Source organism: Anolis sagrei, chromosome 2, assembly GCF_037176765.1.
Source record: "Anolis sagrei isolate rAnoSag1 chromosome 2, rAnoSag1.mat, whole genome shotgun sequence".
Taxonomy (NCBI): domain Eukaryota; kingdom Metazoa; phylum Chordata; class Lepidosauria; order Squamata; family Dactyloidae; genus Anolis; species Anolis sagrei.
This window is the reverse complement of record NC_090022.1, coordinates 94,047,372-94,073,157: the sequence shown is the minus strand read 5'-3', so window position 1 is coordinate 94,073,157 and position 25,786 is coordinate 94,047,372. Positions and strand designations below refer to the sequence as shown.

Below are 25,786 nucleotides of genomic sequence, written 5' to 3'. Positions count from 1 at the left end.
GAAAGAAAGAAGGAGAGAAAGAGGGAGGGAAGGTTGGCCACAGCAACACATGGCGGGTACAGCTAGTAAAACATAAAAACATTGGCCGAGTCCTGCCAACTCTCCACTGTCCCCTCAAGCCCCTTTGCCACTTTCCTAACTGAAGTCCTACCTTACTATTTCTAGCTCTTGTTCCTGCCTTTAAGTTTCTTCTGACCTATGGCAAGCCAGAGACAAATCTATTACTTGGTTTCTTGGCAAGATTTGTTCAGAGGATATCTACGGTTGCTGTTGTCTGAGTCTAGGAGAGGCTTACTTGCCCAGTGATATCCAGTGGGGTTCCATGGCCAAGCAAGGATTAAAATGGTCATCCAAGAGGCCATCCATATTGCAGAAACATAGCAGTTTGACACCACTTTAACTGCCCTATGAAATCTTGGGATTTTTGAGTTGTTGTGGCACCAGAGTTCGTGGTCAGAGAATTCCATAGCATTGAGCTTTTGCAATTAAATGTCAAGCTGGTATAATTCTGCAGTGTGGATATAGCCCTCATCCAATACTCCAAATATCACACCAACATGGCTCTCATCTTTATACCTCTACTTCACCCCTCCTGTATAGTGCTAGTTGGTTTGGGCAGATGAGAAGGGAGATCCTATTCAAATCCTCTCAGAAGGGCCTACAGACTAATTCCAGATTCAGTCAGTAATATTTGCTTGAATCGGTTGTGGGGGTTTCTTCTAGAAAATAGTAATCATAAATTAGAAGCAAGGCACTAAGCATACAATTAATTTGACATAAATGAAACAAAAAAAATGCTTCATGACCTAATCAGAAATGGTCCTGTTCATTTGTGATTTTGTGATAGTAAAGCAATTTTAGACTATCAAATTACCTTTACATTATGCTTAATTTTTTTGCCTAGGGAAATCAGTTATTTCTTTAATATTTGACTTGCTTGCTCTACGCTTGTAACTGATAAGAATAACACAAATTTAGGACCGATTGTGATATTGTAACCACCACCTTATAGTTACGCATACACTGATTTTGATGTTGAAAATCAAGATGGCTTGTGTTAAATTAAATTAGTATGGGTTGAGCACCCCTTATCTGGAATTATAAAATCCTCCAAAATTGTCCACTCGGGTAGCTGAAACAGTAACACTTTTGCTATTTGATGTTTCAGTGCACACACACTTTGTTTCATGCACAAAATTATTAAAAATATTGTATATAAAATTAATTTCAGGCTATGTGTATAAGAAATATGTGAAACATAAGTAAATGTCCTGTTTATACTTGGGTCCCATCTCCAAAATATCTTGTTATGTGCATATATGAAATACTGTGATTATTATTATTATTATTATTATTATCGTTATTTGTACCCCGCTAGCATCTCCCGAAGGACTCGATGCGGCTTACAAAGGCCAAGGCCTCAAAACATAACATAACAATACACAACCTAAAAGAAATCAAAAACAGTTAAAGCAATATTAAAACAACAAGCAATAAAACAATACACCAAGACACAATAACATTGGGCCGGGCCAGAGTAATGGGTACAGATTAAAAGTGCCGATGTGACAGGTGATATGTAGGATTATAGGGTAAGTGCAGTGTGCCAGCAATCTTAATTTTTTTTTAAAAAAATGCAAAATCCCAAACACTTTTGTTCCCGAGCATTTTGGAGAAAGGATACTCAAAATGTATGTTAATATCAAATATGGTCGCCACCTCAAAATAAAATACATATCACAGAGTCGTCTTAGAATAGCTAGACTCTATAGGAGGCGATTAAGTGTAATTGTTCAATAATCATATTTTATCTTGAATGCAGTCATGTCACCAGGATCATTACTTTCAAAACAGAATCTCAAAAAATGGAAACCTAAGAATTTACAGTGTGGGGAAGGAGAAGGAGCAAGTTCCATGGGTTCTTCTGTTGGTCACTTCCCCACCACCTCCTTTATTTCTCTTGGTACATTTTCCAACAGTGTACATGTATTAACACAGGATAGATTGAAGGGGAGATTTGTCTCTTACTCCAAGTGTTTTGCTTTTTGTGTGTGAGATAAATGTTGCAGCTCTTCTCAGCATGCGAGGTGATTTTTTTTAAGAGTGTGGGAGGGAAGACAAGAACTTTGGAACCATAGGTAAGAATAGTAGGATTAAATCATGCAGTAAGATCATAATCTGTTTAAATAGGTAGGCATGTGTTGATGTTTTCCCACACATGCTGTGTGAACCTGCGCAATATTGGGTGGCTCCATTATACTTTTATTTTGAAATGTTGTTTATCTAACAGGCAAGCCTGGGTGGTTGTGTTAGGATGATTGTCACTGGAGCTGCTCCTGCTTCTCCTACTGTCTTGGGTTTCCTTCGAGCAGCCTTAGGATGTCAGGTAAGTCAGGATGACTGTTTCCTTCATCTCTGTCTTCTTTCTCCATTTCTATTTTCAAGATTCTGAAGTTCTGTTTGTGCAAAATTTGCAATGTAGGTTATGTTCAGTGCGATATCAGTCACCTCCTACGCAGAATGTTGCAAAGAAGAGAACATCTTTTTTGCTTGTTTACCTTTCCAGTCTTCAAATAAAATGCTCGGTGTAAGTGCTAAATGCAGTTTTTTTGAAATTATATATTTTTGATAGGTTTATGAAGGCTATGGTCAAACTGAATGTACAGCTGGATGTACCTTTACCACTCCAGGAGACTGGACATCAGGTAAAAATGCTAGATAGATTTTTTTTAGTCTACTTTGGAATATGAGGAAATTTGGTAAAGTACGATGGAAAATAGTACGGCCAGAATCCTAAGGTGCAATAACTCTGTATGCAGGATAACAGCATGCCCCGTTACAATGTTATCTGTTTGAGGTTTAGCACTTTTTCTTGCCAGAGGAGCACACAAGTCAACTTTCTATCTCCTTGGCAATAAGAACTACTGGCATCATGACAAAACTCAACTTGAATTAATGGCACAATAATCTGTACGCACATAATATTTCTTTAGACCACAGTTTCGGGGTTTTCTTCTGGGTTTGCCTTCTTTGGGTCTTGTGCAGCTTCTTTGGGCCCTGAGAGATAGATAGATAGATAGATAGATAGATAGATAGATAGATAGATAGATATTAAATAAAGAACATTGGCCTCAAGGAAACATGGGACTCACTTTCTTCCACTCTCATGCTATGCGGAACAATAAATGGGCACTACTTTTCATTAAGTTAGCATATTGCTAGTTCAGACTGTTGGGTAATGAGTGTGGTCATTGTTGTTGTTTTGTGCGTTCATGTCATTTCTGACATATGGTGACCCTCAGGTGAACTTGTTACAAGGTTTTCTTAGCACAATTTGTGGAAGGTTGTCTTTGCCTTCTTCTGAGGCTTACAATGTATGACTTGCCTAAGGTTGCCCAGTGGGTTTCCACAGCTCAGCGGTGATCCAAATCCTTGTCTCCCAGGGCCCTTCCACACAGCCCTATATCCCATAATATCAAGGCAGAAAATCCTACAATATCTGCTTTAAACTTGGTTATCTGAATCCACACTCAGATAGTGATGGATTTTCTGCCTTGATATTCTGGGATATCGGGCTGCCCCAAGTGTCCTAGTTCAACACTAAACCACACTGGCTCTATTCTACTTTTGCACTTTAACAGACTGATAAATGTATTTCAATTTGATTTGCAGGTCATGTAGGAGCACCTTTGCCCTGTAATCTAATCAAGCTTGTGGATGTAGAAGAACTGAATTATTTTTCTTCCAAAGGGGAAGGCGAGGTAATGTGCATAATGTAACTCTCTTTACCCCTTCATTTGTAATTTATACAAGATGCTGGACTGTCAGGGGCAAGGTCTGTGTGACTCATCTATACTAAGTAGGATGGACAGCAGAATCAATTGCTCTAGGACTTGGAGGGATTTTCTCAAGAAATGAATGAACACATCAGGAATTTAGTGTCATTTCTGAAGTACCAGTGGTCCACTGCTAGTGCTTGGTAGTAGTGATGTTGCTTAGTAGAAGCAAAAACTGATAGGAGAGGACAAGGCAATGCATGACTTGCAACATGCCACCTTAGATTGTGAATCTGCAACAAGTATGGGTATCCAGGAGCCATAGAATAGTATTTATGTATGTATTTTATATGACCCCTTTCTCTGAGAGCAGGACCCAAGGTGGCTTCCAAAAACAATAAGAGCAGGTATCACATGATGTAAAAACAATTAAAATTGTAAAATCAACATACGAAATTAAAAAGATACCTCTAACATGATCAATAAAAAGCGATCTCTGCTTGTACATTAAATAAAAATATATTCGTCCATAGGTGAAAAGAAAGCAGGAAGGGGACTCACTTAGCCTTCCATAGAAGGGTGCTCCAGAGAGTGGGAGCAGCCACTGAGAAGGCTGTCCCTTGATTACTAACCAACTGAGCATGTGTTAGCATTGCTAACAACAAGGCAGCAGGAGACGACGGGATCCCAGCTGAACTGTTTAAAATCTTAAAAGATGATGCTGTCAAGGTGATGCATGCCATATGCCAGCAAATATGGAAAACACAAGAATGGCCATCAGACTGGAAAAAATCAACTTACATCCCCATACCAAAAAAGGGAAATGCGAAAGACTGCTCCAACTTCCGTACAGTGGCCCTTATTTCTCATGCCAGTAAGGTAATGCTCAAGATCCTGCAAGGAAGACTCCAGCAATACATGGAGCGAGAGTTGCCAGATGTTCAAGCTGGGTTTAGAAAAGGCAGAGGAACGAGAGACCAGATTGCCAATATCCGCTGGATAATGGAGAAAGGCAGGGAGTTTCAGAAAAACATCTACTTCTGCTTCATTGACTATTCTAAAGCCTTTGACTGTGTGGATCATAATAAATTGTGGCAAGTTCTTGGTGGGATGGGCATACCAAGCCACCTTGTCTCTCTCCTGAGGAATCTGTACAAGGACCAAGTGGCAACAGTAAGAACTGACCACGGAACAACAGACTGGTTCAAGATTGGGAAAGGCGTCCGGCAAGGCTGCATCCTCTCACCCAACCTTTTTAACTTGTATGCAGAACACATCATGCGATGTGCGGGGCTTGATGAATGCAAAGCTGGGGTGAAAATTGCTGGAAGAAACATTAACAACCTCAGATATGCAGATGACACCACTCTGATGGCCGAAAGCGAGGAGGAGCTGAGGAGCCTTCTAATTAAGGTGAAAGAAGAAAGCGCAAAAGCCGGGTTGCAGCTGAACGTCAAAAAAACCAAGATTATGGCAACAAGAATGATTGACAACTGGAAAATAGAGGGAGAAACCGTGGAGGCCGTGACAGACTTTGTATTTCTAGGTGCAAAGATTACTGCAGATGCAGACTGTAGCCAGGAAATCAGAAGACGCTTACTTCTTGGGAGGAGAGCAATGTCCAGTCTCGATAAAATAGTAAAGAGTAGAGACATCAGACTGGCAACAAAGATCCGCCTAGTCAAAGCCATGGTATTCCCTGTAGTAACCTACGGATGTGAGAGCTGGACCTTAGGGAAGGCTGAGCGAAGGAAGATCGATGCTTTTGAGCTGTGGTGCTGGAGGAAAGTGCTGAGAGTGCCTTGGACTGCGAGAAGATCCAACCAGTCCATTCTCCAGGAAATAAAGCCCGGCTGCTCACTGGAAGGAAGGATACTAGAGACAAAGTTGAAGTACTTTGGCCACATCATGAGGAGACAGCAAAGCCTAGAGAAAACAATTATGCTGGGGAAAGTGGAAGGCAAAAGGAAGAGGGGCCGACCTAGGGCAAGATGGATGGATGGCATCCTTGAAGTGACTGGACTGACCTTGAAGGAGCTGGGGGTGGTGACGGCCGACAGGGAGCTCTGGCGTGGGCTGGTCCACGAGGTCACGAAGAGTCGGAGACGACTGAACGAATGAACAACAACAACGAGCATGTGATGGTGGTGGGACCAATGGAGAGCCTCCCGCTGTAGATCTCAAGATTCTGACAGATTGGAAGAGTGAATACAATCTTTTGATACTCTGGATTTATACTGTATAAGGCTTTATAGGTCATAACCAGCATTTGAATTGTCTTAGGAAACAAGCCAGTAGCCAATGAAGCTATGGTTAGATCTACCTATCTGCCCACAGAGACAAAGATATTTGTTCTTATAGTAAGTAAGTAAACTTATTACTGTCAATGACCAGATCATAACAGGGGGACCCAGTCCCGCACATCCAAATCAAACCCAAGGGGTTATATGCTTCAAACTTCAACAAATTTTAAAATCTAGGCTAAAAACCACATATAAGTAGTTAATAAAAGCCAGCTCTACCCATTAGATCATCTAAAGGCAGTCTAAAGGGAGGTAGTGGGAATTGCACTGTGGTGGGATGGAGGGGAATAGCCAACACTATAAATATCAATCTATATCTGATTTCCCATTTATATTCCAGAGGTGAAGCTTAGGTCTTTTGATGCTTATTTGTCCTTATAAACTTGTTCTTTGTTAACTATTCTTCTCTGCTAGTGTTGCTCTAATAGCACTACTGCCAAAAGGAGATACTCAAGTGAATTGGTAGGTGCTTTGGGTATCAAGTGGAATACAGTTCTAGTGCTCAAATGTTGCCCCTAGATCCACTTGAGTGGAAACTAGAACTGAGTAAGCCCCATGCAGACATCCCATCCGGAATTTCACAACATTCAAGAATATGAGGCACATATATTAATTCTTTGCACCGCTATGGTTCAGATATAACCAAAAATTTGGAATTTTCTTTTCTACTACAGATGGTGTATTATACTTTGTGATGAAACACTACACATAACTGAAACACACATGATTCAGTTGGCTCATTGAGTCCTTAAAACATCTAGACTTAGAACAGGGATGAAAGCAGTTGTTGCTCTCCAGATGTTGCCAGATTGCAACTCTCATCCTTCCTCGCCATTAATTATGCTGGCTAGGGCTGCAGGCCAATGTCTGGAGAGGCACATGATTCCATCTCCTGCCAAATATTTTGATGTGAAAATGAAGGTCTTCTCTGCTGTACCACAGAGGTACATCTGTGCTTTGAAACAATAAAATGAGATGTTTTCTTTAAGGGAAATGAAATGGCATCTGCTGGTTTCCTTTTTTAAAAAATTCAGTTGGTTTCAAGGGTAAGTGATTATAAAACAAGGGTTCTTTGTATACTAACAGAAGTAGCCTACTCTATTTTTCAGACTGAGAGACTTTTTTCATGGTTTGTGTGATTACAATAGATTAGTGTAAGTCTGTTATGAAAATAGAAATTCATTCTAGCATTTACTTGCCAATTTATCTCTCTTGCAGATTTGTGTGAAAGGTCCAAATGTTTTTAAGGGCTACCTGAAGGATGATGAGAGAACCGCTGAAGCCTTAGACAAGGAGGGATGGCTTCATACAGGGGACGTCGGGAAGTGGTTATCTGTATGTACTGAACTGCTACCTTCACATACAAGTGCTATGCTAAGGTTGCAATTGTCAAACTACATCAATAAAGTCTACTGACGTTATTGAAACACTAAAGCAAAAGTTTGAAAATACTACCAGTCATTCCTTTTCAAGTAGCAAAAGTATAGATGTAGTAAATTCAGACTAATTTAGCCAAGAATAATTACTCCTTCTGTGATCTAGAAATACCTTTGATGTTATTTTGCTTTTAACTTTTAAGATAAGGAATGGCTCAAATGATGCCTTGTTTGTTATTGTGAGTGTTGAGATCACAACAAGAAAGCTTACTGATAGTATTTAAAATGAACTTGTTTTGAGAACTTTCAAGAAACAGGAAAACAGGGTTGACTTTTAAGATGATATATACCATATAAAATCAATGAACTACCTCAGCAAAAATTAAGACTATTATTGCATCTAATTATTTTTTGAAACTAACTTTCCAAGCTCTGCTTGGAAATAAGGAATGTTTTGGTAGTAACATTTATGAATTAGTGTTAAATGAAATGTCTCCTGGGCCTGGTTTCTGCTCCTCTGTGAAATTCACTGGGTAACTATGAACCAGCAACTATTTTCATCCAACTCCTTGGAAGAAAGACAGGGCATAAATGTTACCCCTTAATCTCTGCAGCTACGATCCTAAGTCATTTATTTGAGAGTAAGCTTCACTGACCATAGAAGGACTTTTGTTCCCAGGAAGAAAGTGTAGGATTATGCCCTAGCTACAAACTGTTTTGGTACAGCTTTCAGAAAGAACAGGGGTGTGTCCTTGATCTCCTTTTCTAACCCCAACACGTAAAACTGGTAATAATTCTTGTTCCATACTATAGTTCATGAGTGCTGCAGTACAGTACAGTGTAATAAAGCCCAATCCCTTTTCCTAGATCTACATAACTGTTTGTTGTTATTTTTCACTGACAGAATGGTACGCTAAAAATCATTGATCGAAAGAAGCATATATTTAAATTGGCTCAGGGAGAATACATTGCACCAGAAAAAATTGAAAATATCTACATTCGTAGTGAACCTGTCTCCCAGATATATGTGCATGGAGATAGTTTACAGGTAACCCTATGCTTTTCTACATGTTCTTAAAAAAATGGTAACATTCTGTGAGCTGAATGTCTATAATATAGTTTCCTGAGTTGCATTTAGGGACAGAGCAAGTGCTATCTTTACCTCAGCTGAGTCAGCTTGGCTTCAGTGCTAGGCTACTTCTGCAGTCACATTTTGCACCATTCATTTATTTGTCGGAAGAGAAGTGTGCCCATTACCATTTTTATCACCACAATTTATGATAAGTGGGTATAGCACACATATACTTGTAATTCCATCACTTGTGTGCATAGTATTATGTGCAGAATGGATATAAGATGAACCAGTAAGTTCAGTTTTTAAAAAAAGAAAAAAGAAAAGAAAATCACAATATAATGAAAGGAAGGTTGCATTATTATTTAACTGATGCCTCAGACATGAGATGTTCTAAGATTCATAACCTATGACATTTGCATAGTTAAATCACCAAATTACAACATATGCAGATACTGCAGTGAATAACAGCATATGCATATACATGCTAACAGAGATGGGCCGAGGTTTTCTATATAATGTCTGAAGCCAGTCCTGTAGTGGAATTTGAAGTGCTGAGCCATTTATATGGAAACTGTTATTAAAGGACAGCACAGCACTCTGTTCTGCTCTAACCGTTATCCTATCAGTTTGAGTGGCTGAAGCAGTTATGAAAAATGCAGTCGAAAATCAAAGCAGTGCTCATCTTTAAGAGCAGATGAAGAACGGCCAAGCACACGCGGCCCTGCCAGGAGGCTTTGTCTTAAATGCAGTCCCTAATTTTTTTTCCTCTCTCTCTCCTGGCAGGCCTTTTTGGTGGGAATTGTTGTGCCTGACACTGAAATCATGCCAGGCTGGGCCAAGAAGAAGGGCTTTGATGGAACTTTTGCAGACCTTTGTAAAAATGCAGTAAGTTCTTTGATATGTGCTCATATGCATTATAAACATGGAAGCATTATAGGCAGTTCAAAATTCAAATTACTGACTCAGAAGTTGCCAAGAAACAACATGGTGAATCTCAAGGCCAATAATAAAGGCAGTGCTAAAATGCTATAACATGTAAGAGTTCATCTACAACTGTATGTTGTATGTTCTATCTTAATATGCTTAGAACTGGTCATATTTATGTAAAAGTAATAGTCATAGGTGAATTAGAAGATTTGGGTTATGTCTGAAGCACCGGTGAGATGTAATTTTGTGCTATTGATAGGTAAAAGGCTCATATTTCTCCTGTTTTCAAGTAGTACCTTGGCAGGTATCATTTTTAATGAGGAAAATGAGATGAGGGAAATGGTGGTTTTTTAAATTCATAAACTCGAAGCAATCTCCCCCTACCTCTACTCTGGGCACATACACATTTCTTTTGTAAAGAAAGATAATAATAATCATAATCATCATCATCTTTATTTATACCCCGCCAGCATCTCCCGAATGGGGACTCGGAACGGCTTACATGGGGCCAATCCCGGACAACACATTACAGCAATAAAATCAAAACATAAACAACAAATAACAACAACATCATCAAAATTACAATAAAAAGCAGTCATAAAAGAACATTCTAATAAACACAAGATAAACAATGAGTGAAGAAGAACAGTGTTAATATACCATACATTTTAATTTGACCCTGTCCAGAAGGGTGATTACATTGTCAATGGCTGGAACATCTATTAAAAAGATTCTACTAGATAAGCACAGTTGTGCATTGTAAGAACAAAGTGCCTTGGTTTTTTCCCCGTTCTCTTCATGAGTACTGTTCCACCACTACAAGATGATATCCCTTTTTGCATTGTGAAGGTTTGAAACTCCAAAGTTAGTTCCAAATTGTGCAATTTCTATGTGGTTGATATTGGAGAAAAATGCTGTAGCATTCCATATAGACAATGACTAGCCTGCTGATGTGCAAATTTTAAAGTTCTACAAGTGTTCCAGTACATTGGCTCTGTGTGCAAAGCAATGGCACTCAAGTTCCATTCCTGGAGTTCCTATCTTGGGTTGGCAAAGAGCTCTGCATGAAAATCCGCAGAGATATTGTCAATCAGAATGGACAATACTGAGCCAGAACGACCAATGTTGGCTTGGTACACTGCAGCTTTCAATGTTTCTAAAGACCTGATGTTGAACTGAAATTAGTATAGTAGTGGTAACTAGATGTTCTTTTCAGACCTTGGAAAATGTTCGTTGATGACTTTTTCTTTCTTTCAAAAATGTAACTTCTCCAAGCTCTGGTTCTTCCTCACCCAAGCAGCAGGAGGCAAAGGGTTTGGGTAAGGGACTGAAGGTCTCACTGGGAGCTCAGGACCCTGGTTGTAATGAAACTGCATCCTGCGAACAATCATTTCCACTTCCTTGGGATCTGTTAATTCAGTCACTTGATAAAAATAATCAAGCAGTCTTTTAAAGAGAAGATGGTAACCTAAGGGCAAGCACATAAAAAGCTGTTGTTGGATTTGTATAACTATGTAATAAATAATCCTGAAAGAGGTGCAGGAACACTTCTGTTAGTGAAGTTTTGCTTCACTAACAGAAAATGTAAAGCCAGGGGTAGAAATAACTTGGAAAGAACAGGAATAGCTTCTTCCAACACAAAAAATAAGAGCACCTCAACATGCTTTAGCAAAAGTTAATTTAAAACAAACAATCTGCACGTGTGAGAGGAAACTATTGGTTAGGTAACCTTGCAATAAATAAATGAACAAACTTGAATGTTCTAGAGACAACTTGAAGGCTTCTTCCAATTTTTGTAAAAAGCAATTTCATTGTCAGGGACAGGAGCCCCCAGTGGCGCAATGGGTTAAACCCCTGTGCCGGCAGGACAGAAGACCAACAGGTCGGAGGTTCAAATCTGGGGAGAACGCAGATAAGCTCCCTCTATTAGCTCCAGCTCTTCATGCGGGGACATGAGAGAAACCTCCCACAAGGATGATAACACATCAAAACATCCGGGCATCCCCTGGGCAACATCCTTGCAGACGACCAATTCTCTCACACCAGATGCAACTTGCAGTTTCTCAGGGGACTTTGTTAACTGATGTATGCATGTATAACCATGCACTTAAAACCCATCTGTTTTTGTTTTAAGCTCAAGTATTTGATCTCTGAGAACCAGACTTCCTCCAAAATAAGAACTCAAACACCTGTTCTGCTTATTTATATGTACATTTGTGGAAAATGTAAATGTAATTCAAGAATACTCTTCATGCATTTGTGCACAAAGAATGACAGAAACATAATCCATCTGTTACCCATAATAGGGATGCATATCTTTTCTCCTATGAACATCAGTTGGTCCACTGGAAAAGTCTATTGGAGGCAATAGCTGGCAGTAGGCGCATCAGTAGCCCCAACATTACATAGTTCTTTCTTTCTTTGTGCCATTAGATTTGTTCACCACCTTGTTTGCACACCTGTCCAAACATGCATAACTTGTCAAAGAGAAGAACACTGTATTAGATGATGTTCCTTTTTCTGAATAGAACTTCCTTGTTGTAAATAAGTGTTTTTCATGTGTTCTTGTTTAGGAACTGAAAAAAGCAATAATGGAAGACATGGTCCAGTTAGGGAAAGAGAGTGGACTTCATTCATTTGAACAGGTAAAACTTGAATACTGATAGCTTTGATGGTTCAGATCAGATGAACCTCTTTAAGATGAATGCCCAAAGGTTTTCATGTTAATTGTATAAAAGCTCAAATGCCTTATTGCGGTTCGGTCATAAGATCACTTGTATTTTATGTGTTAGAATGTCTTTCTCCAACACTGTAGAAAGGTTATGACAGTTTTTCAATGATCAACAGCATGCTAAACCATTTGCAATCCCATCCTATCCAACCTGGGAGCAGAGCTGAAAAGTCTGCTCTGATCCTTAATTGCCACTCTTACAGTTGACCTGGAAAATACAGCTGTTCTGCTCATTCTCTGCGCAAAGACTAATCTCCTCATGACGTGCACATAGATATTTTTGCAACAGACTGGAAGACCTCAGAAAGGGAATGTTCAGAAAATGACACAGTATCCCCCTTCTTTTTTTCTCCATCTACAAATACAAACTCAGAAACATTATGTGTGTGTTTCAATAGGATTGGGACGGCAAAATCTAAATTAATGCTCTGTTCCAAATCTGTTACTTTAAAACGACAAATGTAATACAGCCATCCCTCAGGTAAATCTAATATTAGTCTCAATTAGGTAGGTCTATTAAAACGAACGATACTGGTTAATTAAGCATAAAGTAGGTTTCAATTATTTCTGGACTAAAATTAGATGTAACATTTTGTATTTGTATCTTGCAGAGCATAGTGTAGCAGTATTTTAAAGAAAATTTAGGGCAGTTCTATACTAGTTCTATTTTTTAAAATTAATTCAAAGTGATTTACATACAAACAAATAGCAAATAGCAAAACAATTTAAAAGTATAACTATAGACATTGAAAAGAAGGAGTAACTGGTAAGACAAACAATGAACAACCTTATGTGGAATAGCGGAATACAAATGAAAAATATAATAATAAAATAAGGAAAATAACCATGCTCTGGTTAATCAGAGATCTTTAGCTGCATAGGAAGACAGCCATAATCAAAATGAGAATAATGGTAGGTTACATACCTGTGACCATCTTTCTTCGAGTGGTGCTCTGCGAATTCACACTTGTGGAGAAACTGCGCCTGCGCGGGCTCCAACGGAAACTTCTACATTTTAAAACTTTCAAGTTTTGGCGGTAACCCCGCCCAGCCCCGGCAGGGGATAAAAGGGCGCCCCGCGCACACCGATCCAATTCCTACGCCGCTACGGTAGCGAGAAATTGGAGGTTTGCTTAGAGGGGAGGCTGGGCGGGTTAGTGTGAATTCGCAGAGCACCACTCGAAGAAAGATGGTCACAGGTATGTAACCTACCATTTTTCTTCGTGGTCTCTGCGAATGCACACTTGTGGAGACTAGCAAGCTCAGGTCCCGGAGGCGGGAAGAATGCAAACCGACTATTCAGGTCAAGGGCCAAACAATTTTATTAAGTGCAAACAGTTACTAAACAAGAGATTGCAATCACTTCCGAAGAAGGGCACAGTGCATAAAACTTATGGGAGTACGTGATCCTCCCGGTCACGTGAGGGTGACCAATCAACAGTGAAAGACACTCAATAAATGAGGGCATTCTTGAACAATAAGAAATGTTTTATGACCCTTGAAATAAAACACATGGTGATTTCCGAAGACACTCATTGCAATGAGGGCACATTAAGTAGTTACACAAAACAGTTTTGTTAACAAGTGCAAAACACATTAGCGAGGCAAAAAGGTGTCGATATCGACACAAACACTACCCGTGGTGAGCCCCATTAGGCTATAGTACAAGGTTGCCTGTGCCTCAGGCAGTAAGGCATCAAGTGTAAAGGTGCAATTACATTCACTAGCACCGGTAAACAGTTGAATTCAAGTAAAACATGGTAAATAACATTCACAACAATATACGGTACCGAAGAAGCTCTCGGTATCGATCAGTACAAGAAAAAACTTTGCAAAGTTTTAAGACGGACACGATCCCAAAATCGCCCTCCCAAAGGCCATGTCAGGCGTACACCTGGTATTCAGTCTATAATGTGAGACAAATGTCTGAGGATTCTTCCAAATGGCCGCTTTGCAAATAGCGTCCAAGGGAATCCCTTTAAGGAAGGCCGTCGATGCCGCCATAGCCCTGGTTGACCGAGCCCGGACAACCAACGGGGGTTGCTGTCGAGCAAGCTGGTAACAAAGCTCGATTGTCGAGGTGATCCAATGGGACAGGCGTTGCGCCGTGACCGGCAGGCCCAATTTCTCTCGGGCATATGCCATGAACAGTCTCTGAGTCCTTCGAGACTGAGCAGTTCTGTCCCTATAACAGAGTAAAGCCCTCCGCACATCGAGCATATGAAGTCTTTTTTCCCTCGGGGTGGAGGGGACTGACACAACGAGGGAAGGACAATGTCTTCATTCACATGGAAAGGGGACACAACTTTGGGAAGGAATGTCACGTCCGTACGGAGGACTGCTCTGTCTTCGTGGACAACAAAATATGGTTCGTCCACACGCAGTGCTGCAAGTTCCGAAGGCCTACGGGCCGAGGTGATAGCAACAAGAAAAGCCACCTTCCATGACAGAAGTCGACGGTCAATCGATGCCATCAGTTCAAAAGGCTCTTGTGCGAGTCGAGCTAGCACAAGGTCGAGGTCCCAACCCGGGGTCGGGGAGTGGACCGGGGGGTGTAGGTTGTTGAAACCCCACAGGAAAGACTTCACGGAGCTCTCCTTAAACAAGGAGGCCTCTCCTGTCCGTTGAAGCTGCCAAGAGATAGCCGCCAGGTGAGACTTGAGTGACGACAGCGACAAGCCCCGTTCGGTAAGGTGCAGCAAGAACAAGAGAACTGACGGTATCGACGGTTGATGGTCATCTAGGCCCTTCTCGGAGAGGAAGGCCTGGAAGCGGTTAAGGCACGCCGAGTAGCACTTTTTGGTCGCTGGCTTGTGAGCTGCCTCCAGGATCGGGAGAACTCCTGGGCACAGGGACCTCAGAACCGGATCCTCCACGCCGAAAGATGCAGAGAAGCGAGGTCGGGGTGGAGAAGCTGACCGTCTTCCCGGGAGAGTAGATCCTGCCGAAGTGGAAGGCGTCTCATCCGTCCCTCGGATAATTGGAGAAGGACCGAGAACCACGGTTGTCGTGGTCACTCCGGCACTATCAAGATGCAGTTCGTTTGTGCCGACTGGATTCTCTCGATCACCCTCGGGATGAGCGGGAAGGGAGGGAAGAGGTAGAGCAGATGCCGCGACCAGTCTAGAAGGAACGCGTCCCCGAGACATCCCGGTACCGTGTTCGGAGCAAGCCGGGCACCGAACTGAGGGAGCTGAGCGTTTTGCGGTGACGCGAAAAGGTCTGCGGTCGGGAAGCCCCAATCCCTGAAGATCTTGGCCAGTTCGTCGGGGTTCAACCTCCACTCGTGAGAGGTTGCTCTGGTTCTGCTGAGTGCGTCGGCCTCGACGTTGACCTCTCCCGGGAGATGCAAAGCTGTTATCGACACCGACCTGGCCACACACCAGTCCCAAAGTTCCAGTGACAGCTTGAGAAGTTTTCTCGAGCCCGTTCCTCCCTGCTTGTTCACGTAGAACATTGCCACCATGTTGTCCGTGAGGATCTGGACCGACTTCCCCGCGACCAGGAGGGCAAATGCCCTCAGGGCTTTGAAGATTGCCAGCAGTTCCAGGTAGTTTATATGGCACTGCCTCTCTTGTGGAGACCAGAGGTCGTGGACTGAGAGTTCTCCTGTATGGCATCCCCATGCGAACATCGAGGCGTCTGTCGTTATCGTGACAGCTGGGGGTTCTGGGTGGAATGGAACGCCCCTGCAGACATGCTGGCAGTTCATCCACCAGTTTAGAGAGTCCTTTACCGACTTCGGTATCAGCAGACGTTTCGCGGCACTGTCTCGCATGGGATTGAAGTGGTCCAAGAACCATCTCTGGAGGGGACGGAAGCGGAGCCTCGCCAGTGGTGTTACCATCACTGTGGAGGCCATGTGCCCGAGGAGGACTTGTATCTGCTTCGCCGGGACTACTCGGGATCGACGCACTTTGAGCGCTTCGGCTTGAAGAGCTCTGAACCTCTCCTCCGGAAGGAAGACTGTCTGGGAGAGAGAATCGAACATGGCGCCGATGAACTTTATGCAGGTGGTGGGCTCGAGATGAGATTTCTCCTCGTTTAGCTGGAGGCCCAGGTCTTCGAGGAGGAAAAGCGTCTTTGCCACCTGAAGTCGCAGAAGGTCCGGGGAGCGTGCTGCCAACAACCAGTCATCTAGGTACGGGAAAATGCGGATTTTTTCCCTCCTGAGGGCTGCCGCGACCACCGACATGCATTTGGTAAAGGTTCTCGGTGCCGTCACGAGACCGAACGGGAGGACGTTGAAGACGTACGTCTGTCCCGCTACCCTGAAGGCCAGGAAGCGTCTGTGATGCTTTCTGATTGAGAGATGAAAGTAAGCGTCTCGAAGATTGACGGACGCGAAGAAGTCCCCGTACCTGAGGAGCGGAAGAATGGACGATACCGTCACCATCCGAAACTTTTGAGGTTCGATGAAGGAGTTTAAGTCTCTGAGGTCGAGGATGGGGCGGAGGGAGCCATCCGGCTTTGGGACAGTAAAGTATCTGGAGAAGAAGGCTCAATGGTTTTGAGAGTCCGGGAGAGGGGAAATTGCCCCCTTTAGAAGCAAGGTCTCGGTTCGGTATCGACAATCTGTCCTGTTGGTGGGAGTTCTTCGAACTCCAATGCATAACCTTCGTCGACAATCTTTAAAACCCATGCATCTGAGGTGATATTTTCCCATGCAGGGAGAAAGTTCGTCAGGTGATCCCCGAACGGTGTCGAGCCGGATGGAAGGATGAGGGCGGGTACCATTGGGAGGGACATGGGAACAACATCTGTAACGAAGGGACAAACGGTATCGTCCATTAGGGCGTCAAATGCGGCGCCTAGCCTGATTGCCTCCAGAGGCCTGGCGGGACCGCGACCGCTGCTGCTGGTGCTGCCTCCTTTGCTGTTGAGGTTGCTGAGGGTGGGTTTGTTGGGAGGTATGCAAGGGACGGGCTGGTTGACGGTACTGAATGGTGCGGTACGGAACTGTATGCCGGCGTTTGTACTGGAGCCATCTGGTCCTCTGCGCCTGGTTTTGATTCTCGAAACCGCACTTAGAAGCCAAGGTCTTGAAGTCGTGGATTGACTTCAGCTTGTCATCCGTTCCGGCGTTAAAGAGCCCCAGGGCGTCGAACGGAAGGTCTTCGATCACCTGCCTCGACGAAGTAGAGAGGCCAGAAGATCTGAGCCAGGCATGCCTCCTGATTGCCACAGCGTGAGCAATCATCTTGCCCGCAGTGTCTCCCGTGTGTTTGGCCATCTGCATCTGATGATGTGCCAGAGAGTTCGCCTCTTGAGCCAGGGTGGTGAGGGCAGTGCGATCCTCGTCAGACATTCTCTGGAAGAATGGAGCTGCCTTTTCCCAGAGAATTTGTTGGTATGCGCCCATACAAGCGCCATAATTGGCCATGTGGGCCAGCAGGAGGGCACCAGAGTAAAGCTTCCTGCCTACTGCATCAAACCTCTTCCCTTCACGGTCGGACGGCGCCGACGATTGTCTTCCGAACCCCTGAGCCGCCTTCACGACCACCGAGTTAGGGTCGGGATGGTGTTTCAGCCACTCCAAGCCCTCATCGTCCATTCTGTACCATGATTCAATTTTCTTAGAGGTTGGAGGGATGGAGGAAGGGGTCTTCCAGGAGCCCTGGATCACTTCAAGGAGGTAGGGAAGGAAGGGTAGAAGAGGAGCGGGTGGGGATTCCGCTTGCACCCTTTTAAACACCGGGTCTTGCACTGCCTTGGAAGTCTGCTTGACCTCCAGGCCTAGGGCTTCAGCCATACGAGCCATTTGATCTGCAAAGGCTCGGACATTGTCAGTGGGAGATGGAGGGTCAGCCTCATAGGCGTCGTGAGTGGGTGATCTCTCGATCCCGAGAGACAACACAGACCCCGAGTGTACCGATCCCGGCAACTCGCCATCTTCCTCTTCGTCATCGGCCGCCACGGATTGAGGAGGAGGGGATGAGGAGACATCCCGACTCGGGCGCTGTAGCAGAGCCACTGGGGGGGCTTTTGAGGTCGAAGCCTGAGTGGCACGGGCCAGGGCCAGTCTCATAGTCTGTCTGCCCCTTTCCGGAGTCTCCAACACTGGAGAAGTCTCCTGTCTTGCCGTCACAGTTGTCAAGGTCGTGACCGACAGGAAAAGCTCCTGTCTGGCTGTCACATGTCGAGTTGGTGCCTCGATCACCGTGTCCACCGAGATCACCGGGGACTCAGGTTGTTCCGACGGCAGTTCTGGCAAAGGCTGTGGCTCCTGGGCAGGTTGAGGGGCCGGTTGGGGTTCAACAGGCTGCAAAGGCAATGACCTCGCTGACGAGGTGGCCGAGGAGGCGGTGGTCTGCTTTCGGGAAGAAGAAGAAGACGAGGATGGAGGCGGCATCGTCTTCTTTGCCGGTGGCTGAGCTGTCTTCGACACCGACTTGCCCGGGGTGGGCGGGACGGAGGAAGAGGTGGAGGCACGCCGAGATTCCTCTTGAGACCGGCGAAAGGCAATGCGAACCGCCGTGGAAGATGGCGGAGTCGCCGACGTCGACCTCGTGGACCTGATCGATCTCACCGACGCCACAGAGCTGGTCGAAGAGTGCCGGATGCATACGGTCTCGGTCGTGACCGTGCATGGAGCTTTCTGCTTTGTAGGCTTTGTAGCCTTGGAAGCTGTCGACACCGAGGCCTTAGAGGTTGTCGACATAGCTGCTCTCGGCCTCTTCTGTGCAGCCTTCTTCGCCCTTGTCTGGCGAGGCTCGGTCTCCGCCGAGGGATCGACAGATTTTGATGTCGATGCTGCCTTCGACGTCGAAGCTGATGTTGAAGGCCTGGATACCGCAGCTGACGTCGACGCCGATGTCGATGCTGAAGGTACCGGAGCCAACGTCTGCTGGTACAGAAGGTATCGAAGCCGATGGACCCGATTTTTACGGGACTGTGCCGTCAACGATTGACAATGACGACACGAAGAAGTAATGTGTGCCTCACCGAGACACAAAAGGCAAAGAGCGTGTTTGTCCGAATCAGGGATCTTCCTCGGACAATTCGCGCATCTTTTGAAGCGAGTTGTTGACATAATACAGTCAAACAACTTGAAGAAACTCTATGAAGAATCACTCTCTATCCAACAATCGAAGTACCGAAGCGAGCCGTGCGGCGGAAAAAAAGGAATTGGATCGGTGTGCGCGGGGCACCCTTTTATCCCCTGCCGGGGCTGGGCGGGGTTACCGCCAAAACTTGAGAGTTTTAAAATGTAGAAGTTTCCGTTGGAGCCCGCACAGGCGCAGTCTCTCCACAAGTGTGCATTCGCAGAGACCACGAAGAAAAATATTCTTCTTGGCCATTTGTTCATTTTGATCTCTTGTGATCTTTTACATATAATGATGTACACATGTTGATAGTGCAAGAGAAGTAAGTCATGTGGCATTTTTAGAGTAAAAAAACCCACCCCTTATCCATGGACTTATCACTTGATATCCATGGTTTCACTTATCTACACTCCAAGGAATATTCTTTTCCAGAAATGTCTGAGGGTATCTAGGAACCCTGGGGCTATTCTGGTCCAAGTAGAGTCAAAATACCTGAAGGTTCACTATTATCCATGGTTTCCAGTTTCCACAAGGGGGGGGGGAGTGTGTGTCTTGAGACATATCCTCCAAAGATATAGGATGCATACTGGATAAAATATTGATTAAAGAGTAATATGTTTTAATACTGAATGCAGTGATGCACAAGTATCTCCCTACGCTAGTTATTTCAACAATTTATACAGATTGTGATGAGAATCCTTCTCAGGACTAAAAAAAAAATGTAACTTTTTGGTGTTTGCTTTTCAGTTTTGAAATGCATGCACCATTAAATGGCAAGTTATACAGTAACAAGATTCAAAATGATTACTTGTCATGTATTACTAACTTTATTTTTCAAGCATTTAGAATAGTGTATTGTCGAAGGCTTTCATGGCTGGAATCACTAGGTTCTTGTAGGTTTTTTCGGGCTATAGGGCCATGTTCCTCACTACTTCTGAGGATGCTTGCCATAGATGCAGGCGAAACGTCAGGAGAAATGCCTCTAGAACATGGCCCTATATTTATTTATTTATTTATTTATTTATTTCTTGCACTTATTGACCGCCACTCTCAGCCCTAGGGCGACTCGTGGCGGTGAACAACAACATAGAAAAGACAGTTTACAGTAAATCAAAACAGTACATGACAATCTACTACTACATAACATATACTTATGCTAAAAATCCGCTTCGTCAAATCCTGGGGTCATAGTCGATTTCATAGTCATTGTCCATTCCGGTCATCGTTTCCAATGATATAGCACTCAATTGAAGGCCAGCTCGAAGAGCCATGTTTTCAGGCTCCTACGAAAGGCCATAAGGGAGGGCGCCTGTCTAACTTCAGCAGGGAGGGTGTTCCACAGCCGGGGGGCCACCACCGAGAAGGCCCGCTCTCTCGTCCCCGCCAGGCGTGCCTGTGAGGCAGGCGGGACCGAGAGAAGGGCCTCGCCGGATGATCTCAAGGTCCCCGTGGGCTCGTAGGCCGAGATGCGGTCTGCAAGGTATTTTGGGCCGGAACCGTTTAGGGCTTTGTAGGATAACACCAGCACCTTAAATTGGGCCCGGTAGCAAATCGGCAGCCAGTGGAGCTGGGACAGCAGGGGCGTTGTATGCTCCCTGCGCCCTGCTCCTGTTAACAACATGGCTGCCGCGCGCTGGACTAGCTGAAGCTTCCGGGCCGTCTTCAAGGGCAGCCCCACGTAGAGAGCGTTGCAGTAGTCGAGGCGGGATGTGACCAAAGCGTGTACCACCGTGGCCAAGTCAGACTTCCCAAGATACGGGCGCAGCTGGCGCACGAGCCTAAGCTGTGCAAATGCTCCCCTGGTCACCGCTGAAACCTGGGGATCCAGGCTCAGCGACGAGTCCAGGGTCACACCCAAGCCGCGAACCTGCGCCTTCAAGGGGAGTGCGCCCCGTCCAGCACAGGCTGTAACCCTATACCCTGCTCGGCCTTGCGACTGACCAGGAGTACCTCTGTCTTGTCTGGATTTAGTTTCAGTTTGTTCGCCCTCATCCAGACCATTACAGCGGCCAGGCACCGGTTCAGGACTTCGACGGCCTCCTTAGTAGCAGGTGGGAAGGAGTGACAGAGTTGGACGTCATCTGCGTACAGGTGACACCGCACCCCGAAACTCTGGATGATCTCACCCAGCGGCTTCATGTAGATGTTAAACAGCATGGGGGACAAGATGGAACCCTGAGGAACCCCACAGGTCAACGGCTGTGGTGTTGAACAGGAGTCCCCCAATAACACCTTCTGGGTACGACCCTCCAGAAATGACCGGAGCCACTGCAAAGCAGTGCCCCCAAGACCCATCTCTGCAAGGCGCCCCAGAAGAATACCGTGGTCGACGGTATCGAAGGCCGCTGAGAGGTCCAGGAGCACCAACAGGGACACACTCCCCCTGTCTAGCTCCCGGCGCAGATCATCCACTAAGGCGACCAAGACCGTCTCGGTACCATGTCCCGGTCTGAAACCAGACTGTGCCGGATCCAGATAATCCGTGTCTCTCAAGAATACCTGGAGTTGTGAGGCCACCACGCTTTCCATGACTTTGCCCAAGAAGGGAAGATTGGAAACAGGCCGAAAGTTGTCAAATTTAGTGGGGTCAAGTGATGGTTTCTTCAACAGCGGCTTTATAACAGCCTGTTTTAGGCTCGCTGGAATCTTGCCTTCCCGAAGGGAGGCATTAACCACCACCGTTACCCACTCGGCCAATCCCCCTCTGGCCTCCTTCAGAAGCCAGGATGGGCAGGGGTCTAGGATGGACGTGGTGGGTCTCATTCCTCCAAGTATCTTGTCCACATCCTCGGGTTTCACAAACTGAAAAGAATCCAACAAAATCGGACAAGCAGGTGCTTGTGTCACATCCACGGAGACTGCATTTAATGTGGCGTCCAGCCCAGAGCGGATCAAAGCGACTTTGTCTGCAAAGAACCGAGCAAATGCTTCACAGCGCGTGGCCGAATTGTCAGGGCTCCCACCTGAGGTAGGGGGAGTTAAAAGACCTATAGCCCGAAAAACCTACAAGAACCTATTTAGAATAATTATTTCAAGGTGTTCAACTGACTGGGTCTTATTCCTACTTATGTATGCATAGAATTGCAGTATAAATTTATTCATATATAGAGAAATATGAGGGCCAGTATGCTGTAGTGGTTTGAGTGTTGGAATATGACTCTGGAAGCCAATCCCTGCCCATAGAAAACAACTGGGTGACCTTGGGCAAGTTACACTCTGTCAGAGGAAGTTTGAGCAAATCTTGCCGGGAAAGCATTATGATAGATTTACCTTACAGTCACCATAAGTACAAAATTACTTAAAGCACACAGCAACAATGATAAAGAAAACACTGGCAATTTCCCCCAAGAACATTTGCATTTCTTTTGAATACTGTGATATGTAAACTGTTTAAGGAACACAGGTGCTTTTGTTTTCTTTCTTCATGATTTAATTCACAGTAAAACGGAGTAACTAACTGCAGATTGTAATATCCAATGTTTTTCCCTGTGTTAGAAAAAGTCCATACTTTTGGTGTAATGCAATGGGGTTGTGAGAAGTGGACTTATTGTCTCCCTCCTCAGAGTAATCTGCTGAATTTCCTGAAAATGGCACAAGAAGTATTAAGTGTCACTCACAATAAATGCCTCTGTTTAGCTTGTTGGGATTTCCCATTCTATTATAGACTATGGCAACAAGAATGATTGACAACTGGGAAATAGAGGGAGAAAATGTGGAGGCCGTGACAGACTTTGTATTTCTAGGTGCAAAGATTACTGCAGATGCAGACTGTAGCCAGGAAATCAGAAGACGCTTACTTCTTGGGAGGAGAGCAATGTCCAGTCTCGATAAAATAGTAAAGAGTAGAGACATCAGACTGGCAACCAAGATCCGCCTAGTCAAAGCCATGATATTCCCTGTAGTAACCTACGGATGTGAGAGCTGGACCTTAGGGAAGGCTGAGCGAAGGAAGATCGATGCTTTTGAGCTGTGGTGTTGGAGGAAAGTTCTGAGAGTGCCTTGGACTGCGAGAAGATCCAACCAGTCCATCCTCCAGGAAATAAAGCCCGGCTTCTCACTGGAAGGAAGGATACTAGAGACAAAGTTGAAGTATTTTGGCCACATCATGAGGAGACAGCAAAGCCTGGAGAAGACAATTATGCTGGGGAAAGTGGAAGGCAAAAGGAAGAGGGGCCGACCAAGGGCAAGATGGATGGACGGCATCCTTGAAGTGACTGGACTGACCTTGAAGGAGCTGGGGGTGGTGACGGCCGACAGGGAGCTCTGGCATGGGCTGGTCCATGAGGTCACGAAGAGTCGGAGATGACTGAACGAATGAACAACAACAACATTATAGACGAACACAATAAGCAATATCCCCTTCTTCAGCCCCATAAAAGGGTTTTTTGTTAGACCCAAAGGGCTTCCATGTAAAAAAATACCAGTTTGGATTCAGCCCCACTGTGCAATGATGGACCTAACTGGGATGTTGTGTGGTTTCTGGGCTGTAAGGCCATGTTCTAGCAGCATTTTCTCCTGAAGATGCCAGCCACAGATGCAGGCAAAACTTCAGGAGATAATGCTGCTAGAATAAAGCCTTAAAACCCATAAACTGCACAACACTCCAGTAATTCCGTCTATGGAGTCACCTAACATGGAGTCACTGTGGATTAAAGTGTTTGTGTAAAGCATGTTGTGGTATTGCATCCTCTTTCAGGACAGCACGTTTTGTCAACTGTATTTATGCTTGTCTACATGTGCATATATGCCCATAGGAAATATTGCTTTTGGATTAACCATTATGCTTTATTTTATATTTCTATATTTTAAACAAAAATCAATCTTCCTTTTTCTTGCTCTTATTTTCAGGTTAAAGCTGTATATATCCACTCTGAAATGTTCTCTGTACAAAATGGCTTATTAACACCTACACTAAAAGCTAAGAGACCAGAGCTAAGAGAATACTTCAAGAAACAGATAGAAGAGCTTTATTCAAGCATCTCCATCTGATAGCAGGGGAAGGTTCTTCAGAATAACGTACTCTGTAGCAATATTAGGATAATGCTGGAAAGTGAAAAGGATGCAGTTGAAATGAATAAGCATCTGACCTTCCACATGAGCCTTCTGTTGTCTGAAGACACTATCACTGAGTAATTCCATTGCCATCTAGTTTTAGTTCCTCTTGTAATGGATGCTCTAGAAGAATGCTTGAAATGCACTGGACTACAAGAATTAAGCTGTTTTAAATTCTACCCCTTCTGAAAGACATCTTTGTTATTAAATGCTTTCAAAATTTACTTTGCAAACAAAAAGGAAACACTGGTTGAATCTGCCAATTTTGTCTGGTATTCTTAAGATCTTGGGTGTTTTAGTCATGTGACCTATAGGATTTTCAGGTGCCCCTTTGGATGGAGACTGCTTAGAAGCAAGCTGTCTTTGTTATGATCCACAGGCTGTACATCATACACAAAGCTTCTTTAATATGGTAGGATCTCCTCAGCTGTTACTGAGTATAAATTTAACCAAGAATCTCTCCCTGCAGCAGAGCTCTTAATAGTACCAGAGTCCCAGTCAGGGACACATTGGAGACAAAGACTAGTGGTCTACCTCAAATATTCTTTGATAATCAAAACCACAAACAAATGTCACCCTGATCTAGAACATAAAACTGAAATGAATTGTTTTTTAAATAGCAGCATTTGTTTTCTGTAGAACAAAACACCGAATTTATTGAGTAATCAATTAATATAAGGATTGGGGTAGAAAGAATTTGGATTTCATGTATGCTGAATGCAGTATACCTGGTGGCACATGAATACTAACCTGTAATTTTCAGAAATAGGATAGGCCTGAAAGAGAGTAACTGTAGAACTGAATTTATTGATAAGAGCTCATGCTTTGAAATGTTATGGCTCTGTCCCCAACATAGTTCCAATTTTCTAAAATCATTGCCACAGAAAACCCTATGTGGGAAAGCTGGCTTATGACTATGACACCAGGTGCTGTTTCTAACACAGTTAAGAATTAATGGGCCATCTGAAAAAAAAAATCCCCTCCTTGCATACAGCAATGAAAGCAAACATTGTCAGCCCAACATTACTTCCATGCTACCACTTTCATATGACTGTATCCACATAGGGAAATTTGAGGGAAAGAGTCAGGGATCTTTGGGCCACCAGATGTTTCGGATTTCATCTCCTCAAACACCTAGCCTGTATGATCAATAATAAAAGGTTGTAAAAATTGCACTGCAAATCATCTGAAGGATCAAATGTCCCCCTCAACATCCTTCTTTTTCAATGCTTCTGAACATTTCCAAGATATCAAGAATTAAAACCATCCCATGCTGGAACCTACTAAATTGAATTCACAATTCTATTAAAAATGATATAAAATAATTTCCCTATATCAAGATAACAGATTGTCTAGAGAATACAAACTTTTCCCTTTTTTCTAACCTATGCTAAAAAAAACTAAGCTAAACTGAAGAACTGATCTAAATTCCTCTATACTTTCCTGGAATGTCTTGCCTTAGTCGAAAAATTAAATAAGGCAGTGAAGTTCTCATGCAAA

At 44.1% G+C, this 25,786-nt stretch overlaps 1 protein-coding gene across 6 annotated transcripts in view; it reads left to right on the top strand.

Annotated features, from left to right (window-relative positions):
* The window catches only part of ACSL6 (acyl-CoA synthetase long chain family member 6), a 107,710-nt gene extending 83,161 nt beyond the window's left edge, over positions 1-24,549 (top strand). For all 6 annotated transcript variants that reach the window (XM_060765241.2, XM_060765244.2, XM_060765243.2 and 3 more), the window contains exons 14-21: positions 2,291-2,386; positions 2,633-2,705; positions 3,673-3,761; positions 7,298-7,414; positions 8,360-8,503; positions 9,314-9,415; positions 12,031-12,102; positions 24,083-24,549. In XM_060765241.2, the coding sequence (XP_060621224.1) occupies positions 2,291-2,386; positions 2,633-2,705; positions 3,673-3,761; positions 7,298-7,414; positions 8,360-8,503; positions 9,314-9,415; positions 12,031-12,102; positions 24,083-24,223 (834 nt within the window). In that variant the 3' untranslated portion in view covers positions 24,224-24,549. The remainder of the gene's footprint in view (positions 1-2,290; positions 2,387-2,632; positions 2,706-3,672; positions 3,762-7,297; positions 7,415-8,359; positions 8,504-9,313; positions 9,416-12,030; positions 12,103-24,082) is intronic.
* Positions 24,550-25,786: the final 1,237 nt, after the last annotated feature.